The sequence below is a fragment of the Poecile atricapillus genome, chromosome 3, assembly GCF_030490865.1.
Source record: "Poecile atricapillus isolate bPoeAtr1 chromosome 3, bPoeAtr1.hap1, whole genome shotgun sequence".
Classification (NCBI taxonomy): domain Eukaryota; kingdom Metazoa; phylum Chordata; class Aves; order Passeriformes; family Paridae; genus Poecile; species Poecile atricapillus.
In genome coordinates this window covers 54,838,191-54,855,038 of record NC_081251.1, presented here as the reverse complement: position 1 = coordinate 54,855,038, position 16,848 = coordinate 54,838,191, and the positions used below count along the sequence as shown (strand labels likewise).

The following is a 16,848-nucleotide window of genomic DNA, read 5'->3' as shown; positions in this document are numbered from 1 at the left end:
TTACATCCTTGCTCTCACTGTCTTAAAATCTTAAGATTGTTGCAGCCTTTTTTGTTCCTTACATCCCAGGGAAAAGAAATCCTAATAGGAGATTATTTGATGTACATTTGCAAAAAAGATATGTAAACAAAGGGCTGACTCTTGCTTCCAAAGCAAAGATCCTGTCACCTCTACTGAAACAATATTTATAAAAGGACCACAGTATCCAGATGCTCTCTTAGAGGGATCTTCTCATCGGATTTTCAACACCCAAAAGGAAAGTGTATAAAAACCCCCATGGGTTACGGCAGAATGCTCAAACACATTAAGAATTACCAGTGTCCGAGCAGTCTTCAAAAACTTCTCAATTTAAATTGAATCTAGATCAATAGCTTTTGAAATATATTGAAAAAAGTGCTTTGACACACTTTGTAAACCTTAATGGGGTTCCACACAAAGAAGTAGCATTAAAATTGACAGAAAAGATCAATGTGTTTGATATCCCATATGGTATGGACTGAGAAAATGTGTAGATTATAGCCAAATTACACAAGCAAATTCAACAGCAAATTACATTGACATTAACTCAAATTTAGTGTTTAAAAATAATCTGAATTACGACGGATTGTTTTAACACAACTTCTCTGTAAAATTACAGCAAATCCTACAAAAGTTGGAGTGTTCCTTAGTATGCTCCCAGGAGAGAGAAAGGCAAGCAGTGAGTGACAAAGGCAGAGGCAAGAAGGTGTTTCAAGAATGTAGCAGCTTCAATACTGAGAAAGAATGAAAGAGAACTTAAAGGCAATGAGCCAGGTTACCTACCTCAGAGCAATTTTCCATTCTACTGGGAGACGTGCTGGTAGCTAGTCCTGGAAAAACTTTTCAGTGAATCAATGATACACAAAAATTCATTTTAAGACACCCAACACCATCAGTGAGTGCAGCTGATTAAGTTTTGCTTGAAAAAGAAAAATGGTGAAAGGCGTCAATGTTGGTTCATTTCAGTCCCGTTAGATCTCAGTTGTTCAGGACAGACCCACAAGGGTACAAGGAATGAGACATTCAGATCTAAAGCACTGAAATCCCTAGATCCCCTGAATCATCAGTCAGTTATTTGGTGTGCTATGTTTTACAGCAGTTTTTTAAGCTTTCAGCCCTTGCTTTAGAAATAAATTTTATTGCCTGAACATTTGCCATTGAAACATTTATAGAAAAATGGAAATTGTAATTGCAAAGCAACTACAGTTTTTCTATTGTTAGGAAATTAAACAACATCAGGTTTTCAAGTTTTGAGCAAATAAAGTCAGTTTTGAATGAAAATAAAGTTCTACTGAACTGAATTTTTCTCACAAAAATCTGCTTAGACCAGAAGGTAATTTTATTGAAAAAAACTTTTTCCCCCAAATGATAACGTTTCAGACCTTATTTGTTGTATGTATTTTTAGAATGTGTTATGTATCACTAGATAACATTTGCAGACTGTTCCAGTTGCCGAGGTAACTATGTTATTTTAATGATCAGCAGAGAGGATCATTATGTAAAACATTATGTTAATTTCAAACACAGAAAACTGATGTCTTGCTGTTACCTTGAAGCTGCACCTTTTTTTTATTTTTTTCCCTTAAAGTGCATTTTTCCATGAAAATTAATGGTATAGCTAAGTGCTTGAGTATCCTTTTCAGAGTGATTCAGGTTGGCTTTGAAGGAAAAAAAAGGCAAAAATTACACCTGACAATCAACTAATGGCAGATGAAAAAATTCAAACCGCCGTATATTTTCACAGGAAGAGTATAGGAAAAAATTTCCATGTATTTTTAATAAACATAGATAGTGTGCAGGAATTCTAGGAAAGCACATCTATAATTTAATTTTTGCCTTTGAAAACATATTATTATTTAGTTAAGGAAAGAAAATTATAAAGCATATTTGAGTTCCGTTTATGATAAAGTGTGTGTATTTTCCATGATACAGAACATCTGATGAAGATATGAAAAACATGACAATAAATTTTTGCTGCTTTTATTAGATTAGGTATCTATAAGATTACTAGATTATACCAACAGTAAAAATATCACGCATTTACAATTCTACTGCAATCACAAATGCTCTTTCTGAGCCTGCAGAGAGAACCTTGCTGATGTTAGTAGTTCATGGTGCATTTCTGTTCTCAACCCTGCTTTCTCCATTTAAAAAATTTAAAATTATCCAAACTATGTCTCACATAAATTCTAGGGTTCATAATGACAATTACTGCTGTAGCACGCCAGCCTCACAATGGCAAATTGTCTCAGGCTACCAAATGTAACTCAATTTTGTCACCAGAGTCTTCTTTCACCTCTTCTCTGAAGTTCTGCCTGCAGATCGTGTTAAATTATGAACGCTTCATTCTCCAGGTGGAACTGGATGCTTTTATGTATCAGAATATGAGATGCTCAAGACATCTGAGAGCTCCTATATCCTCCTGACACTTCATCATAATCACCTGATCCATTTTAGAGTCAGTGAACTCTTCTGACAATACTCAAAGTGCATTTTGATGGAGTCTATATTTATACGGACTGTACCTCTTCATTCCATGGAGCTTACTCGAATCCTTTCCCAAGGATTTCCTCTGCAGGCAAAGCTCTGACTTCAAAAGGTGGTAGCTCTTTTTCAGATTCTTTAGCCATAATTACACCTAATACACTTTTCTTCTCTTTCAACCTCACTACCCCGACATGCTCATTTGGCACGCTGAGGTTTGCCAACTTGTACACACCCAATGATGACTGCAAGTGGAAAATGTAAGAATGGGAAAGAAACCTCAAGAAATTGTATTAAGTCAGCTAGATACTGTAAAAAGAACATACGATGATCAGCTGGGAATAAGCCATCTTTTAGGTAATAGGATTAGGAATTTATTTCCCCCTTCTAACAGCTTATGCCTCACTTGTCCACTGTGGACGAACCAAATACTTTATCCTGAAAAGCTTTGCTTTCATCCCTAGCATGGTGAAAATAGTGGGCTAAATTTTTAGTCCTTCGAATTATTTAAAATTTTCTGATGGATAGCTTTCTACTAGAAAGTGCTGATTACTCAAAATCTAAAATTTCTTTTTGTAAAAATCTTCTGACAGAATATAATCAAAATACATGTGTTACCCTTTTGACTGCTAAAATACACTGGAACGTGATGCAAAAAAAATAAGTCAAAAAATGGAATAAAGTGAAGAAACACTGAAACAAAACTCCTGAAGTTTATGTTTTATTTCAAATATTTTGGAAGGTCTTTTTATAAATTGTAAAACAGACTTTTCAGAATTTTTTTTTTTTCATGGAAAGTTTAAATTCTTTCAGGGAAAAAAAGGGAAAAAAATAATATCTGAGAGGAATTTTTAGTCTAGCAAGATAATTTAAACATTTTAGGGAACAAACAATTTGAATTTTAATAGAAATTTTAAGCTACATCATATTGCTGATCTTTCTGGAAGAAAAAAATGTTATATGGATAAATACAAGCATGGAATTAGCAAGTATTACTTAAGGAACACAACTGAGAGATAACCAATTTTCATTAAGTACAAAACAAATAAGTCAACTGTGCTAACACTGCTAGAGATGAAACACTACCTCTACTCTACTTTGCAGAAAATGGTGTGGAGAACAGCACAGAGGATGAGAACAGTCTAGAAAGTGAAGGGCAAATATTTTGTTGCTCTGATTGACATGAGCTGAGAAATACAGGAAGTACAGAAAGAATTTATGGAGAGTAAAATAATGGCATTGATGAAACAACAAACTTGAGGATGTGGGCTATAAAAACATATATACAATGAGAAAAAAATATCCAAGTTGCATATTTACCCACTACTAAAAAAAAACCCCAAACCTATTTCAACTATCTACATCATCTCCTATATTTGTATAGAATCTGTAATCTGTCTGATTCATTAAACCCCCCCCAAACTAAATAAACTTTTCTCACAAATCTGATACTGTCAAGAATGCATAGACAGAAGGGATTAGAGACTACAGGAAACCACAAACTGAGTTAAAATTCCTACTCTCTATGGGGATTTTCAAGCAGTTTTTTCTAGAAAAACTGAAATGAAATTAACTGTAGCCAGCTTAATTCTAGAGATGTGTATATATATATATATAATACAGTAAATATATATATATGCATATGAATATATATATGAATCAATAATAGCTTATCAATTTATAATCAATATAAGATTATATTGTCAATAATAGCTTATTATAATAGTTTACAGAAGTTTAATAGCTTAAGCTTCTAATTTATAGCAAACATTTAAATTGTGTCTTTGTGGCACTAAGCTTACTTCTAAGCTGCCCACAGACGCCAAATACCTCCTGATGGGTTGGAAACATTTCAGGTACTGTGGGTTATCTTTGTTTATAAGTTTCAGTAGTTTGAATGTTATCTACACAGTGAAATCCTTCATTAGAGTGAGTCAGTAAGTATATTAGGGAGGCTTTTGTCGCCATAGGTATTGAAACTAATGATGATGAAGTTGAATGCCTGTGGGTAGGAATTCGGGGGAGGGCAGACAAGGCTGAAATCCTACTGGGAGGCTGTTGTTGTCCACCCAACCAGGAAGAGGAGATGGACAACTTATTCTATAAGCAGCTGGAAAATGTTTCAGGATCACCAGCTGTTGTTCTTGTAGGTGACTTTAACCTGCCAGACATCTGTTGGGAACTTAATGCAGCAGAAAAGAGACCATCCAGGGAGTTCTTAGTGTGTGGAGGACAGCTTTTTGTCACAGCTGGTGGGTGAGCCCACCAGGGGAGGGACTATGTTAGACCTGTTGTTTGCAAATAGAGGTGGGCTGGTGGGAGATGTGGTGGTTGGAGGCCACTTGGGCCACAGTGATCATGAAATCATACTTGTCGATATTTGGTGAAATCAGGAGGAACACCAATAACAATTTTACACTGGACTTGTGGAGGGCGGACTTTGGCTGTTTAGGAGACTTATTCAGAGAGTTCCTTGGGAAGCAGCTCTTAAAAACAAGGGAGTTCAGAAAAGGTGGCCATGCTTCAAAACAGATCTCGAGGGCACAGGAACAGACTGTCCCTGTGTGCTGAAAGATAAGTCAACAAGGCAAATGTCCAGCCTGGATGGGCAATGAGGTTTTAAAGGAACTTAAACAAAAAGAGGATGGATTATCTTTGAAAGAAGGTCAGGTCTCTCAGGAAGTATTTAAGGGAGTAAGGCATGTAGGAAAAAAATTTGGGAGGCTAAATCTCAGTTTGAACTTAATTTGGCAACTTCTATAGAGGATAATAAAAATGCTTAAAATGTTTTTACAAATATATGAATGGCAAAAGGAAGGGTAAGACCAGCCTTTGTTCTTTACTGGATGCAGGAGGGAACTTAGTAACTGCAGATGAGGAGAAGGCAGAAGTGCTCAATGCCTTCTTTGCCTCAGTCTTTAGTGGGAAGATGGCTTGTCCTCAGGACAGCTGTCCTCCTGGGCTGGTAAATGGTGTCAGGGAGCAGAATGGTCCCCCTGCTATCCAGGATGAGGCAGTCAGAGAACTCCTGAGATGCTTGGATATTCATAAATCCATGGGACCAGATGGCATCTATCCCAAGGTGATGAGGGAGCTGGCAGGTGAGCTTGCAAAGCCACTCTCCATCATTTACCAAGAGTCCTGGCTCACTGGGGAGGTTCCAGATGACTGGAAGCTGGCCAGTGTGACATCCATTCACAAAAAGGGTGGGAAGGAGGATCCTGGTAATTATAGACCTGTCAGCCTGACCTCAGTACCTGGTAAAGTAATGGAGCAGTTTACACTGAGTGTCATCACACAGCACACACAGGATGGCCAGGGGATCAGACCCAGCCAGCATGGGTTTAGGAGGGGTAGGTGATGTTTGACCAACCTGATCCTTTTATGACCAGTGACCTGCCTGGTGGATGTGGGAAGGGCTGTGGATGTTGTCTGTTTGGACTTCAGCAAGGCCTTTGACATTTTCTCCCTCAGCATTCCCTGGAAAAGCTGCAGCCCAGGCTTGGACAGGAGCACTCTGGGCTGGGTTAGGAACTGGCTGGATGGCCGGGCCCAGGGAGTGGTGGTGAATGGTGCTGCATCCAGCTGGGGGCTGGGCACCAGTGGTGTCCCTCAGGGGTCTGTGCTGGGGCCAGGTCTGTTCAATATTTTTATTGATGACATGGATGAGGGTATTGAGTCTTTCATTAGTAAATTTGCAGATGACACTAAGCTGGGAGCATGTGCTGATCTGTTGGAAGGTAGGAGGGCTCTGCAGAGAGACCTGGAACTGTTGGGTGGATGGGTGGAATCCATTGGGATAAAGTTTAATGGTCCAAGTGCTGAGTCCTGCATTTTGGCCACAATAACCCCCTGCAATGTCACAGGCTGGGGATGGTGTGGCTGGACAGTGCCCAGGCAGAAAGGGACCTGGGGGTGCTGGTGACAGCAGCTGAACATGAGCCAGCAGAGTGCCCTGGTGGCCAAGAAGGCCAATGGCCCCTGGCCTGTGTCAGGAATGGTGTGGCCAGCAGGAGCAGGGAGGTCATTCTCCCCCTGCACTGGGCACTGGTGAGGCCACACCTGGAGTGCTGTGTCCAGTTCTGGGCCCTCAGTTTGGGAAGGACATTGAGACCCTTGAGCGTGTCCAGGGGAGGCAACGAGGCTGGTGAGGGGCCTGGAACACAAATCCTGTGAGGAACAGCTGAGGGAGCTGGGATTGTTTAGCCTGGAGAAAAGGAGACTCAGAGGTGACCTCATCACTCTCTACAACTCCCTGAAAGGTGGCTGTGGTCAGGTGGGGTTGGTCTCTTTCTCCAGGCAGGAACTGACAGAACGAGAGGACACAGTCTGAAGCTGTGCCAAGGGAAATACAGGAAAAAGTTTTTAGGGAAAGGGTGATAAAGTACTGGAATGGTCTGGCCAGGGAGGTGGTGGAGTCACCATCCCTGGATGTGTTTAAAAAAAGATTGGATGTGGCACTTGGTGCCATGGTTTAGTTGAGGTGTTAGGGCATGGATTGGACTTGACGGTCTTGGATGTCTCCTCTAACCTAGGGATTCTGTGATTCAATCAAGCATTTTGAGTCAGAAAATATGAAATGCAGTTTGGTGTGCAAGCTTTCTTCACAGAAGGTAATGTGTTCGTGCATTATGAAAGTCTTTGAATTACTCTTAACAAATACAACGTTTTCAAGAGTCTTGTCTTGTTCAGTGCTCACAGTGGATGCACAAGAAGGGGAGAATAAGGGTGAAGAGATACTCTTAATTTGCAGTGAACTGGAAATTAAGTAATTAATAATCATATATTTGAATACATGGGTCTACTATTCTAATCACTTGTTCTGTTCTCATTTAGGTTGCTCTTCACAGCAATAAAGACCCCAGAATTTTCTCCATAACCCAAATCAAACTGATATAAAGATTACTTATATGTGGTTTATATGAGGAAGTCATCCACTGTAAAGATGAAATTTCAAGAGATCCAAGATCCAGTAGAGCTTTATATATCGACGTTTCAGTACCCGGATGGGAAGCCAATGATGTTTTATTGCTCCCAGCCTGAATTTGGCTGCCTTCTGCTTCAGTCCTTTTGGTCCTTACTGGTAGATTAAAGAACTATGACAAATCCTCCCGAGTAAACGCTAACACGCCATAATCAAACTTCTCCTTTCCCGAGCTCTGCTGAGCTGAATGGAGCGCAGACATCAGTTTCGTACGACGACGCAGGTTGTCCAGTCTAACCATCACCTTCCTTGCCCCTCGTTTAACTCTTCCGCCCTGAGCAGCGTTTGAGGGAGACACCGGCTTCCCCCTCCCTCGGGGCACCCGCGCCGCACCTCCCTTTCCCTCTGCCTCTGTCCCGACGCCAGCTGGGTGTCCCCGCCGCCGGCGGGCGCAGAGCGGAGCGGAGGCAGCGGGCGGCGCTCCCCTCGCTCCCACTCGCCAGGATGCGCTGGGGTCGCGGCCCAGCCGCCCCTCGGTGCCCGCCCCGCCGCCCAGCCCCGCCGCCGGGGCGCTGCCCGCGGGCGGGTGGCCGCAGGAGGGGGCGAGGTCGGGCGGTGCCGCGGGGGAGCCCCGGCCCCGCCTCTGCCCGGGCGGGGCGGCGGTGGCCGAGCGTCCGCGGCGGCGGCGGAGCGGGCAGGGCAGGGCAGGGCAGGGCAGGGCACGGCCGAGGGGCGAAGCCGCTGCCGCCCGAGGGGCCGGGAGCGGTGAAGCAGCAGCGAGGGGCCGCTGGCGGAGGAGTGCCCGGATAGCGGCTCCCTTGTCATCGCGTGTCCCTCCCGTCCCCGAGGCAGAGGCGGGGAAGGCGACCCGGGAAGATGGTGACCGTGGTGACGAAGCTGGTGCACTACCTGCACCTGAGGTAAGGGCGGGCGAGCGCGGCCGCGGCGCTGCTCCTCCGGCCGGGCGCGACACCCAGGAGGGACCCGCGGTGCGGGGCGGGAGCGAGTGGCGGTGGCGGGGCTGTCACGGCGGCCGGGAGCCTGTCCTGGCCCGGCCGAGCGCTCCCGCCCCGCTCCGCTCCCCTCCGCCTCCGGCTCTCGACAGCCGCTCCCCTCCGCGCTCCGAGCGGCTCCGCGGGACAGCAAGGCGCGTTTGTGGAAAACGCCCGTCATCAGCCTAAAGGCTGAAAAGTCGGTGTCCCTACAGTATTGTGTAGTGTAATTACAGTAGCATGGATTAGACAAATTGCATGTTTAGCCTTTTTACTTATTTTTTTTTTTTTTTAAATACGGTTTCTGTTAGGATGCATTACTAAGCCGTTTTTTCCAGCATCATCTATTCTAATGAGAATTTAGCCGCCAAATACAACATTTTTGCACTGAGTGGAGGAAAAGCAAAAAAGTGTGCACTTCTGGTGATGTTCCACTTGTGTTTTGTTGAATCACTGTTTCTCCCCGTGTATGAACACTTGATGTAAATCAAAAGAGTTGATCGAAAACTTAAATAACACGTATCAAGAATTGCAAACAGAAATTTAATTTCTGAACGTAATGATATTTTAGTGTAGCATTTTCATATAAGGCTGCTCCAAGAGTTGATTTCATTATCTAATTCTTTTTCAAGTTAGTCATAGGAATGAGTAGAAAAAAGGGCAATCAATTGTACTGTAACTTTTTATTGGTATGGTTTAAGACTTGATTCCTGGAATACTTGAAGTCTGTAGATATTTTTTAAACACTATTGAAATAACAATACTTTGAAATGAATTGAGTGAGAGAAGTATGTAACATCACCATTTTTACCTGGTTTTTTTTTCACTGATTTAACTGCTGCAATTATTAAACTTATTCTGTAAGTTTGACCAAAATCACAGCTCTAATTTTATAAATGTATGTGGTTTTATACCGTGTTACTTTGCTGGGCAAATAGAAAAGGAAGTCAAGAAGGAAAAACTCCTGCCTCTCTTCTGTTCTCCTCTAAGAGCAGTCATTTGTTTAGAGGAATATTCCTGCTGGTTTTGAGCCAGAGCTTCATGGCTCTATTTGCTTTATAAACATCAGACTAAAAATAAAAAAAATCTCAGCCTCAAACACTTTATAATATAAAGGGAATTAGGCAACAGCAATTATTGCAGACAGCTGAATGAATGCAGCAAAGTGAAAAAGTTACGTTCCTTACCCAGTGACAGCCTGATCACTGTCAAGTATTCTGTAGATAACATGAGAAAAGATGCAAAAAGGCTGACAAGTTCAATAAACTTTAAGGATGCTCTTTTCACACTGGATGAGCATCAAGGCATTGAAAAGGAGTGAAAAGCATACCTGAAAATTTGATAAATCCCTGGGCAGTGCCCTAGCTGAAGGCAGAGTTTGAGTAATTTAGTACTGGGTGAAAGAAGTCAATAAAATTAGGGAAGATGTTAAGAAGTCAGTCAATTCTCTTTTATATGAGAAGTAGGGCTGTTGGAGATATGGCTGGAAAGGGACGCAGTAAATGTAACATTTGAAAAACTGAAGGCTATTAGTCCTAAATGAACATGAGTAAGGATAGATTTCCATTGGTCAGTACTAAACAAGAGCATAGATACTTCATTGAGTATTACTGGAGTGGTAAATAGTGGCAGTATCTGGCAGGATATAAATTAGCAAAAGATGTTCACTAAAACAAGTACCCGTCAGCTGGACAGGTAAGATTTGCGTGTTTGGTCATCTTTACTGAGTCTGTAGTGAGTGTGGATTGATTTTAGCAAGATCATGTCATACTTTTTTCCCATTTATGTCACAAAATCATGATAGATAGGGGATGGATGTTTCAGTCAATATCAGTCAGACATAAAAAACTATTATTAGGTGTTACCAGGTGCTTATTATTTGCCTCCTTTAGTAAGTGACCAGCAATATAAAAATGAATCCAGAAAACAGTAATGTAGAAATGAGTTTATAGATATGAAGTTGTCTGACATTTCTGGTTAAATAATTTTAGTAGGCTTCTGGATACCACACCATAATATTTATTTTACGATTCATGAGAATGGAAGTATGAAACCAATGAAAACCAATTAACAGCAAGGAACCCAAAAAAACTAGCTGTCAGACTGAGTTAAGAATAGTTAGGTAGCTGCTGTGATGGCAAAAGTGCTTCTCATCAGCATTATGCCTTTTTCTCACCCTAGGCAGAAATGCTAAGGGTAAGTTGTAGCTCCTATATTCTGTGTAAATTGAGTCCCAGTCCATGAATTTAATTTTAAGGTTCTGCTACAGTTAAGTGAATAACTACTATGCTAATATATATTAAGAAAAAATATTTAAATATTAAAAATTGTACTTCATAAATTTCTAAGAAAAGAATTTGTGACAAGATTAGACTATGACAGTAAAATAGTATACTGGGCAGCCCAAAGAATTACTATAATCAGATCCTTAGAGAACAGTAACTATGCCCTTAATTCAGGTCTTACTGAGAAGTAGATAATTTATTCAAATCACTTTAGGACTTGCACAGTCAGCAGAAATGTGGACATCATAGGAACCTATCTTTGAATTTGACACCTTGCAAAGCACAGGATCCTAAAGCTGCAGGAATAATACTAGAACCTTGGGCACTCTCCAACTGCTCCAAAAAGTCCCTTTTTGAAAATCAGAAGTAAATACACTGAAATGCAATGCTCATGATGCTAGAAGAAACCATGTAGCAGTTCTTGTCTCTTATACTTACCTCAGCTAATTAACTCTCACAGAGCATGGTTCTGTACCATTTAAACCCCATTCTGCTGAGTCATAAACTTCTGATTAGTTTCAGTCAGGCAAAAAGCAGGCTCACTGAATGGGAATGGATCAGCCAAGAAACTAATCGTAAAAATACTAAATTAGGTTCTCAGCAAGGCAAGATGCTTTCATATAAATATACTTAATGTAATTATCTCTGTATAAGATTGTGCACCAAGTGAGAGCAAAGCAGTGCACAAAAAAAAGAAATGAGCAGTGCTTCTTGAGAACAACAAACAAAGGAGATGGCAGCAGATAGAGCAGTTTGCAGTGACAACACCAGGCAACACCAGCAAACTGAAGACAAAGATGCAGACTTATGAATGTAAGACATTCATGAGGAGAGTGAACATTCGATGCTACCAAGGAGATTTCCACAGTAAATTGTATTGCAGAAATTCAAACTGAAGCATGGCTGGTGTAGCTCATTTTAGGAAATGCAAATTCTTAAGGTACACATGCAGAAAAGTGCAATCCCAGGCTTGAAATGATATTTTGGAAGTTCAGGGTTTTTTATCAATTAATTATTAGTTTTCACAACCTGTCTCTGAAAGTGGTCACATGAAATACAATAGGATTTTTAGTTGAAACAGCAACTAATAAGACTATTTTGGAGCTATCATGAGATTCCTGCTTTTTTATATGAAATACTTATATCTTTAAAAAGTTTTCCAGTAAATCAAAAAAACTTCTCCTGACATTGTCAGTTATATCTTACTTCATCCCTCTGATTCCAACACCTTTACACTCACCAAAAGCTCTCACATAGGTTGTGCAGCTTTGGAATGTGGGTGAACTTAACAATCTGCTTTTTCAGAAATGCATGGTTTGGGTCTGCATGGTTTAAGACGTGCCTGAATCCTGCCTGAGCAATGTTTCTAACTGGCCTGGTGCATTTTTCCTAATGGAGCTTCAGTTCAAGAAGTTTGGACACTGTACTGATGCTACTCTGACACCTCAGCATGTGGTGGTGCATGGTTATCTTGAGGAAGGAGCACCTTTCCTTATCCTCCCTCCTGAGAGGATGAAGAGGGAGAGGAAAGAACACCTCGTACTTAGAGGTCCAGCAGAGGTTGAAGCTGTTGTTACAAAAACACACAGTCTGGATCTCTTGGTTTAGCATCTCTGGCTACCATCCTAGGGCAAAGGGTTTCCCTGTGAATTTTTTCAGAAGTTTCATGTTTCTCTTAGAGCATCCCAGGGAACTGTGATGATTTTTGGGTTTGATACTACTGTGGCCATCTCTGATGGTCAAGTAAAGGACACAGGGTTCTGCTGAGTGCTGCAGGTGAGGTTAGAGCACAGGTATTATTTTATGGCTCCTTATGCTCTTGCAGTAGCATACAAATGGTCTGCATGGACTGTTGGCTGGTCTTCTATTCTTACCAGCCCCTCCTCTCCCATCAAGCTTAAAACGGTTTTCATATTGGGACACACAGTCCTGAAGTAATGTTGTTGACTTCTGAAGTTCTCGAATTCCTTTTCTTTTAGAAGCTTAATATCTCCTTAATGTATTTTTTTTTTTTTATATCTAATGTAGCCACGCTCTATTGTTCCTTATACCCTGGTGTAGGAACAAAAGACATAAAGATGCCAGGTTGAAAAGAACTTTCTGTCTGAGTGCTACCTTGTGGCTTGTAAAAAAGCTATTGTGTTTAATCCACTTCATGAACATACTGAGCTTTTTAAAAGATTAGGCTGTTTGTCCTTCTTGATGGGTGTGCTGGAACCATGCTCCTCTGGAAATTTAGAAACTAATTTCTAATTTTCTACCTACAGTTGCCAGTGGAAGGTTTCTACATATTTCTTTGTATTGACATTGTCCATGAAAAGAGGTTGATTTTCCCACCCAAGATATATATGTTCATGAGTACTCACAAACAGGAATTTTATTATTGCTTCTTAGCTGCTCATGCTGAGTTGATTCTGCTCTTTTCCACGTAGCTGTCCACATTTGGCCACATCTTTCTTGATTATGAGTGATTGGAAGTGACATTACAATTTTACTTAATCAATGCCTGTGATACTAAGTCTCCTATCTAGCCTGATATAGCTAGATGTACACAGAACCACTCATACCTTTTTATTGCTGTACAACACTATGTTTGATGTTTGCCTTATGACAAATTAGTGTCTGTCATTTCCAAGTGATGAAACCCCTGGCTTATGGCATAAAACGTAGTTATTAAATCTATTAAATTCATGCACTTGTGTATGATTTTTTATTTTTTCAGTCCTTTCATTTATAATTTTTTTTCTGTATAATACCCTGGACTTCCTTTAAATTGATATCCTTAATTTTATAATATCAGTAAATTTCACATTCTTTTTTCTGTGCCAAAGTTATGAATGAAAATATCAAATAATAAGATCATTAGGAGGGAAACCAGAGAAATTTTAATAGGAAAACTCCCCTAATTCATTGGGGTTTCTTTCAGTGTAATGTATTGCTGTCTTTTTTCAGATAAGCCTTTCCCTTGTTTACAACTTGCACTGTTCCCACTCTCACATTTGTTTAGCTCTGTATGTAGTTATAATCCTTATGTGTTCCAGTGTCAAATGCAATACTGAAGGCCATATAGGGTAGGTCTCCTGCAGCCCCAACTCCTTAATATAAGTTATTTTATTATTAAAATCTCTATTTACCTTGGTAAAGGCAAAGAATGCTTTGTATTTTATCCCAGTTCTCCATTTTCTGCCACATCTCAAAATATGCTTTTCTTTGAAACTCTTAAAGAAAGACTTGCACACTGTCAAGCTCAGAGTAACAGGTGTAAAGTTGCCAGTTTTTCAGTTTTTCTCTTTCTGAGTTATATTTGTTACGTTATGTTGGCATTCTCTGGTAATATGTCATCACTTGAGCTGATAGATTATTGTAATCACTTACTGTTGAATTCTTAGGGAAATTATTTCAATATCTGGGACAGATGATTATCTGTTCTGCCTGTCTTAATTTTACCAGAACTTAAAACTTTGCTTCTTGCTTGAATACAAGGTAGTATTATCCACAGATTTTTCTGGACTAGTCTGTCAGATTTTCAGGCTTTTGCTGTCATTATTGTGACAGAATATTGAGTCAGGAAGTTTTGGGATGGCCATGCCAACATTATTTTTGACTTCATTCTAACTGTGCAGCAACTTCATTGCCATTAAATTTCTTGTTTTCTCTGTACTGTCAAAGAATACTATACATAATTTAGTTTATATTGTTAGGTGTCAAGCCCTGTGAACTGTCAGGAGCCTGCTTGACATTTGGCAATTTTTACTTCATCCCTACATATCTGACTTTTAAGATAGAATTTTCTTGCCATAGAATTTTCTTCCTGCTGTTCCTCCCTTGTGAGAGCTCTCAGGACTTCTGAACAATGAACCAATATGATTTTGCAGAAAGCTATTTATTGTTTACATGATACACTTATTTATTCATTCTAAAACTGTTGTTCACACAAACACTCATTTTTTCATTGGTGCCCTTATCTTGTCCATGTGCTCTGCACGCACTCCTCAGGGCACAGGACTGCTTACAGTCCAGGTGTTCAACTGTCCTCTGTTATCTGGCTCTTGTTTTCTTGCTTTTCAGCTTCTGTTTTCTTATTTTTATAACAGCTTATGTCTCAGCAACCTTGAGAAATTCCAGAGGGTCTGATAAGAAACTCTACAGACAGTTTGGCTGGTGCATATTATGGCCCAAGCTGTTCAGATGCATTGCTCCACTCCCTCCCCCCTTCTTTCTTGTAGACTTTTTGCTCATACTTTATACAGGGTTTAGATAAATCCATGTCTTTTCTCAACTGAAGATGCTGCGCACTTGTCAGTGATCTTTATGGAGCTCCCAACCCTTTTCCTTCAGAAGATACTGAATATCTGAGAAACCTGTGGTGAGGCTGTGGAACAGAGAACTCAAGGTCTTTAGGCTTGCGAATAATCTGTGTATAAGCCTGAACTCTTATTTTTATTTAAAACTGACATGCAAAGAAAAAAGCATGCAGTCAGCAAAATGCTATTAGTAACTACATGCTATTTAAAGTTGTCAGTTCAGCTAATTTTGACTAAAAAGGATTACTAAATGATTGTATTTCCAGCTCTGCAAAGAAGTCACACTCTTCCATCAGCGCTTTTGGCTCAAGAAAAATATATTTGTTCATCATCGTTTGAAATGGCTTAAACCACTTTTTGACCAATCTATGATAAATCACAAAAAATTTCTCAGAGTGAATTAAGAGCTTCAACCCAGAAGTTTTCCCTCAATTGAATTTAATTAGATCTTTGACTAGAAGCCATCACTGATGTTTTGTTATAATTTATCAGAGCCCAAGGAACATGCCCTGGGGCACTCATCATTTCAGCTTTTCACCAGGCTTGCCAAATGCAATAGAAAGGAAGAGAGACACTTGTACTGTTTGGAGGCAGAAGGAGATCTTTGCCACCAAGGAGAAGGATGGTTGGCAGATATTTCCCAGACAGCATCTACTGTCTTTGATGCTACCTGTCAAACCAGGCATGGCCTTGGCTGGGTAGCCCGTGTGGTGGCTGTTCCACTGGAAAGGAGATGGCTGCAGTAACTGTGAGCTTGTTTTCCTCATTCTCTTAGGGAGTACAGTAGCACGTGTGGCATACAGATACCCCTTCATTCCCTCACTCTTCCTCCTCAGATGCTTATTTCCTTCAGTCCTTCCTGACATACCATCTTGGCAAAACTGACTGCAGTAAAGATTGAAAAGCCTAATATTACCTTTCTTTTTTTTTTTTTTTCTTTTTTTTTTTCTTTTTTTTTTTCTTTGTTTTTTTTTTCCTGCAAGAGTGATCAATAGAATGGATACTTGATTTCTATCATGTAATAAGTATAATTTTTATCAGCCTCATTCCTCCATTGTACTTTCAAAGCTTCCTTCATAATCTCTTGATTAACAAAAGAAGCCAGTGTGGCCATCAAAGTCCCTCAGCTTGAAGGGAAGGGTTGCATCCCTTCAATAATTTTTTTTTTCTGTACCACAAAGATCAAATGAGAAACAGTGCTGTATAAAGTAAGTTTTGAGATGTCAGAAATGTAAAGAGCAGTGAAAATTAATAGAAAGTCAACTCAAGAAAATAATATAGACAAGCATATTTTGCTTACTAGAAGCCAGCAACCCAGAAAGAGCTTTTAGGCACTGTCTCAATAAGATGCAGAAATTTAATCAGGACATTTTGTGGACTTAAGCAATGATATGGCAAGAACTTGGTGACTTTGAGAAAAAACAGGATATAGTTGCAGTTGTAAAAAATATTCTTCCTAGGGAGCGTAGTAACAAATAGTGATAACAAAGAAATGCATGCCAATACCATTAAAAATGTCCACCTAGATTGAAAAGCAGAATACAAGAAAAAGCAAAAAAAGGGTCAAGAATGACATTTGGAGGCAAACTCAACACAAAGATGTCCAGCAGAAATGAAGTAGTGATAGGCATTCAATAAATTTAATGTTTTTAAGAACAGAAATGCTACTACTTCATGTATGCTGAAAAATAAGCTTGAAGTCAAGACACATATCATCAGCTAAAAATTCTGTTTATTTCTTCCTTGCATCACGTCTGGACAAAGTTTCTTTTCTTATTGTGTTTGATTCTGCTCTCAGAGCTGGAATGTCTATAGCTAGTGAAGTGGTGAATATCCTTATA

The 16,848-nt window shown here is 40.1% G+C and overlaps 2 protein-coding genes across 2 annotated transcripts in view; both read left to right on the top strand.

Annotated features, from left to right (window-relative positions):
• The first annotated feature begins 5,431 nt into the window (after nt 1-5,431).
• LOC131577665 (uncharacterized) lies at nt 5,432-6,980 on the top strand. The gene is given in 5 exon segments (XM_058835706.1): nt 5,432-5,584; nt 6,510-6,630; nt 6,633-6,776; nt 6,779-6,856; nt 6,859-6,980. Coding segments are annotated over 5 exon segments (618 nt in total).
• A 1,159-nt stretch (nt 6,981-8,139) lies between these two features.
• ARHGAP18 (Rho GTPase activating protein 18) overlaps nt 8,140-16,848 on the top strand; it is a 99,562-nt gene continuing 90,853 nt past the window's right edge. Inside the window, exon 1 of the mRNA XM_058836474.1 lies at nt 8,140-8,346. Coding sequence (XP_058692457.1) covers nt 8,303-8,346 — 44 coding nt within the window. The 5' untranslated portion in view covers nt 8,140-8,302. The remainder of the gene's footprint in view (nt 8,347-16,848) is intronic.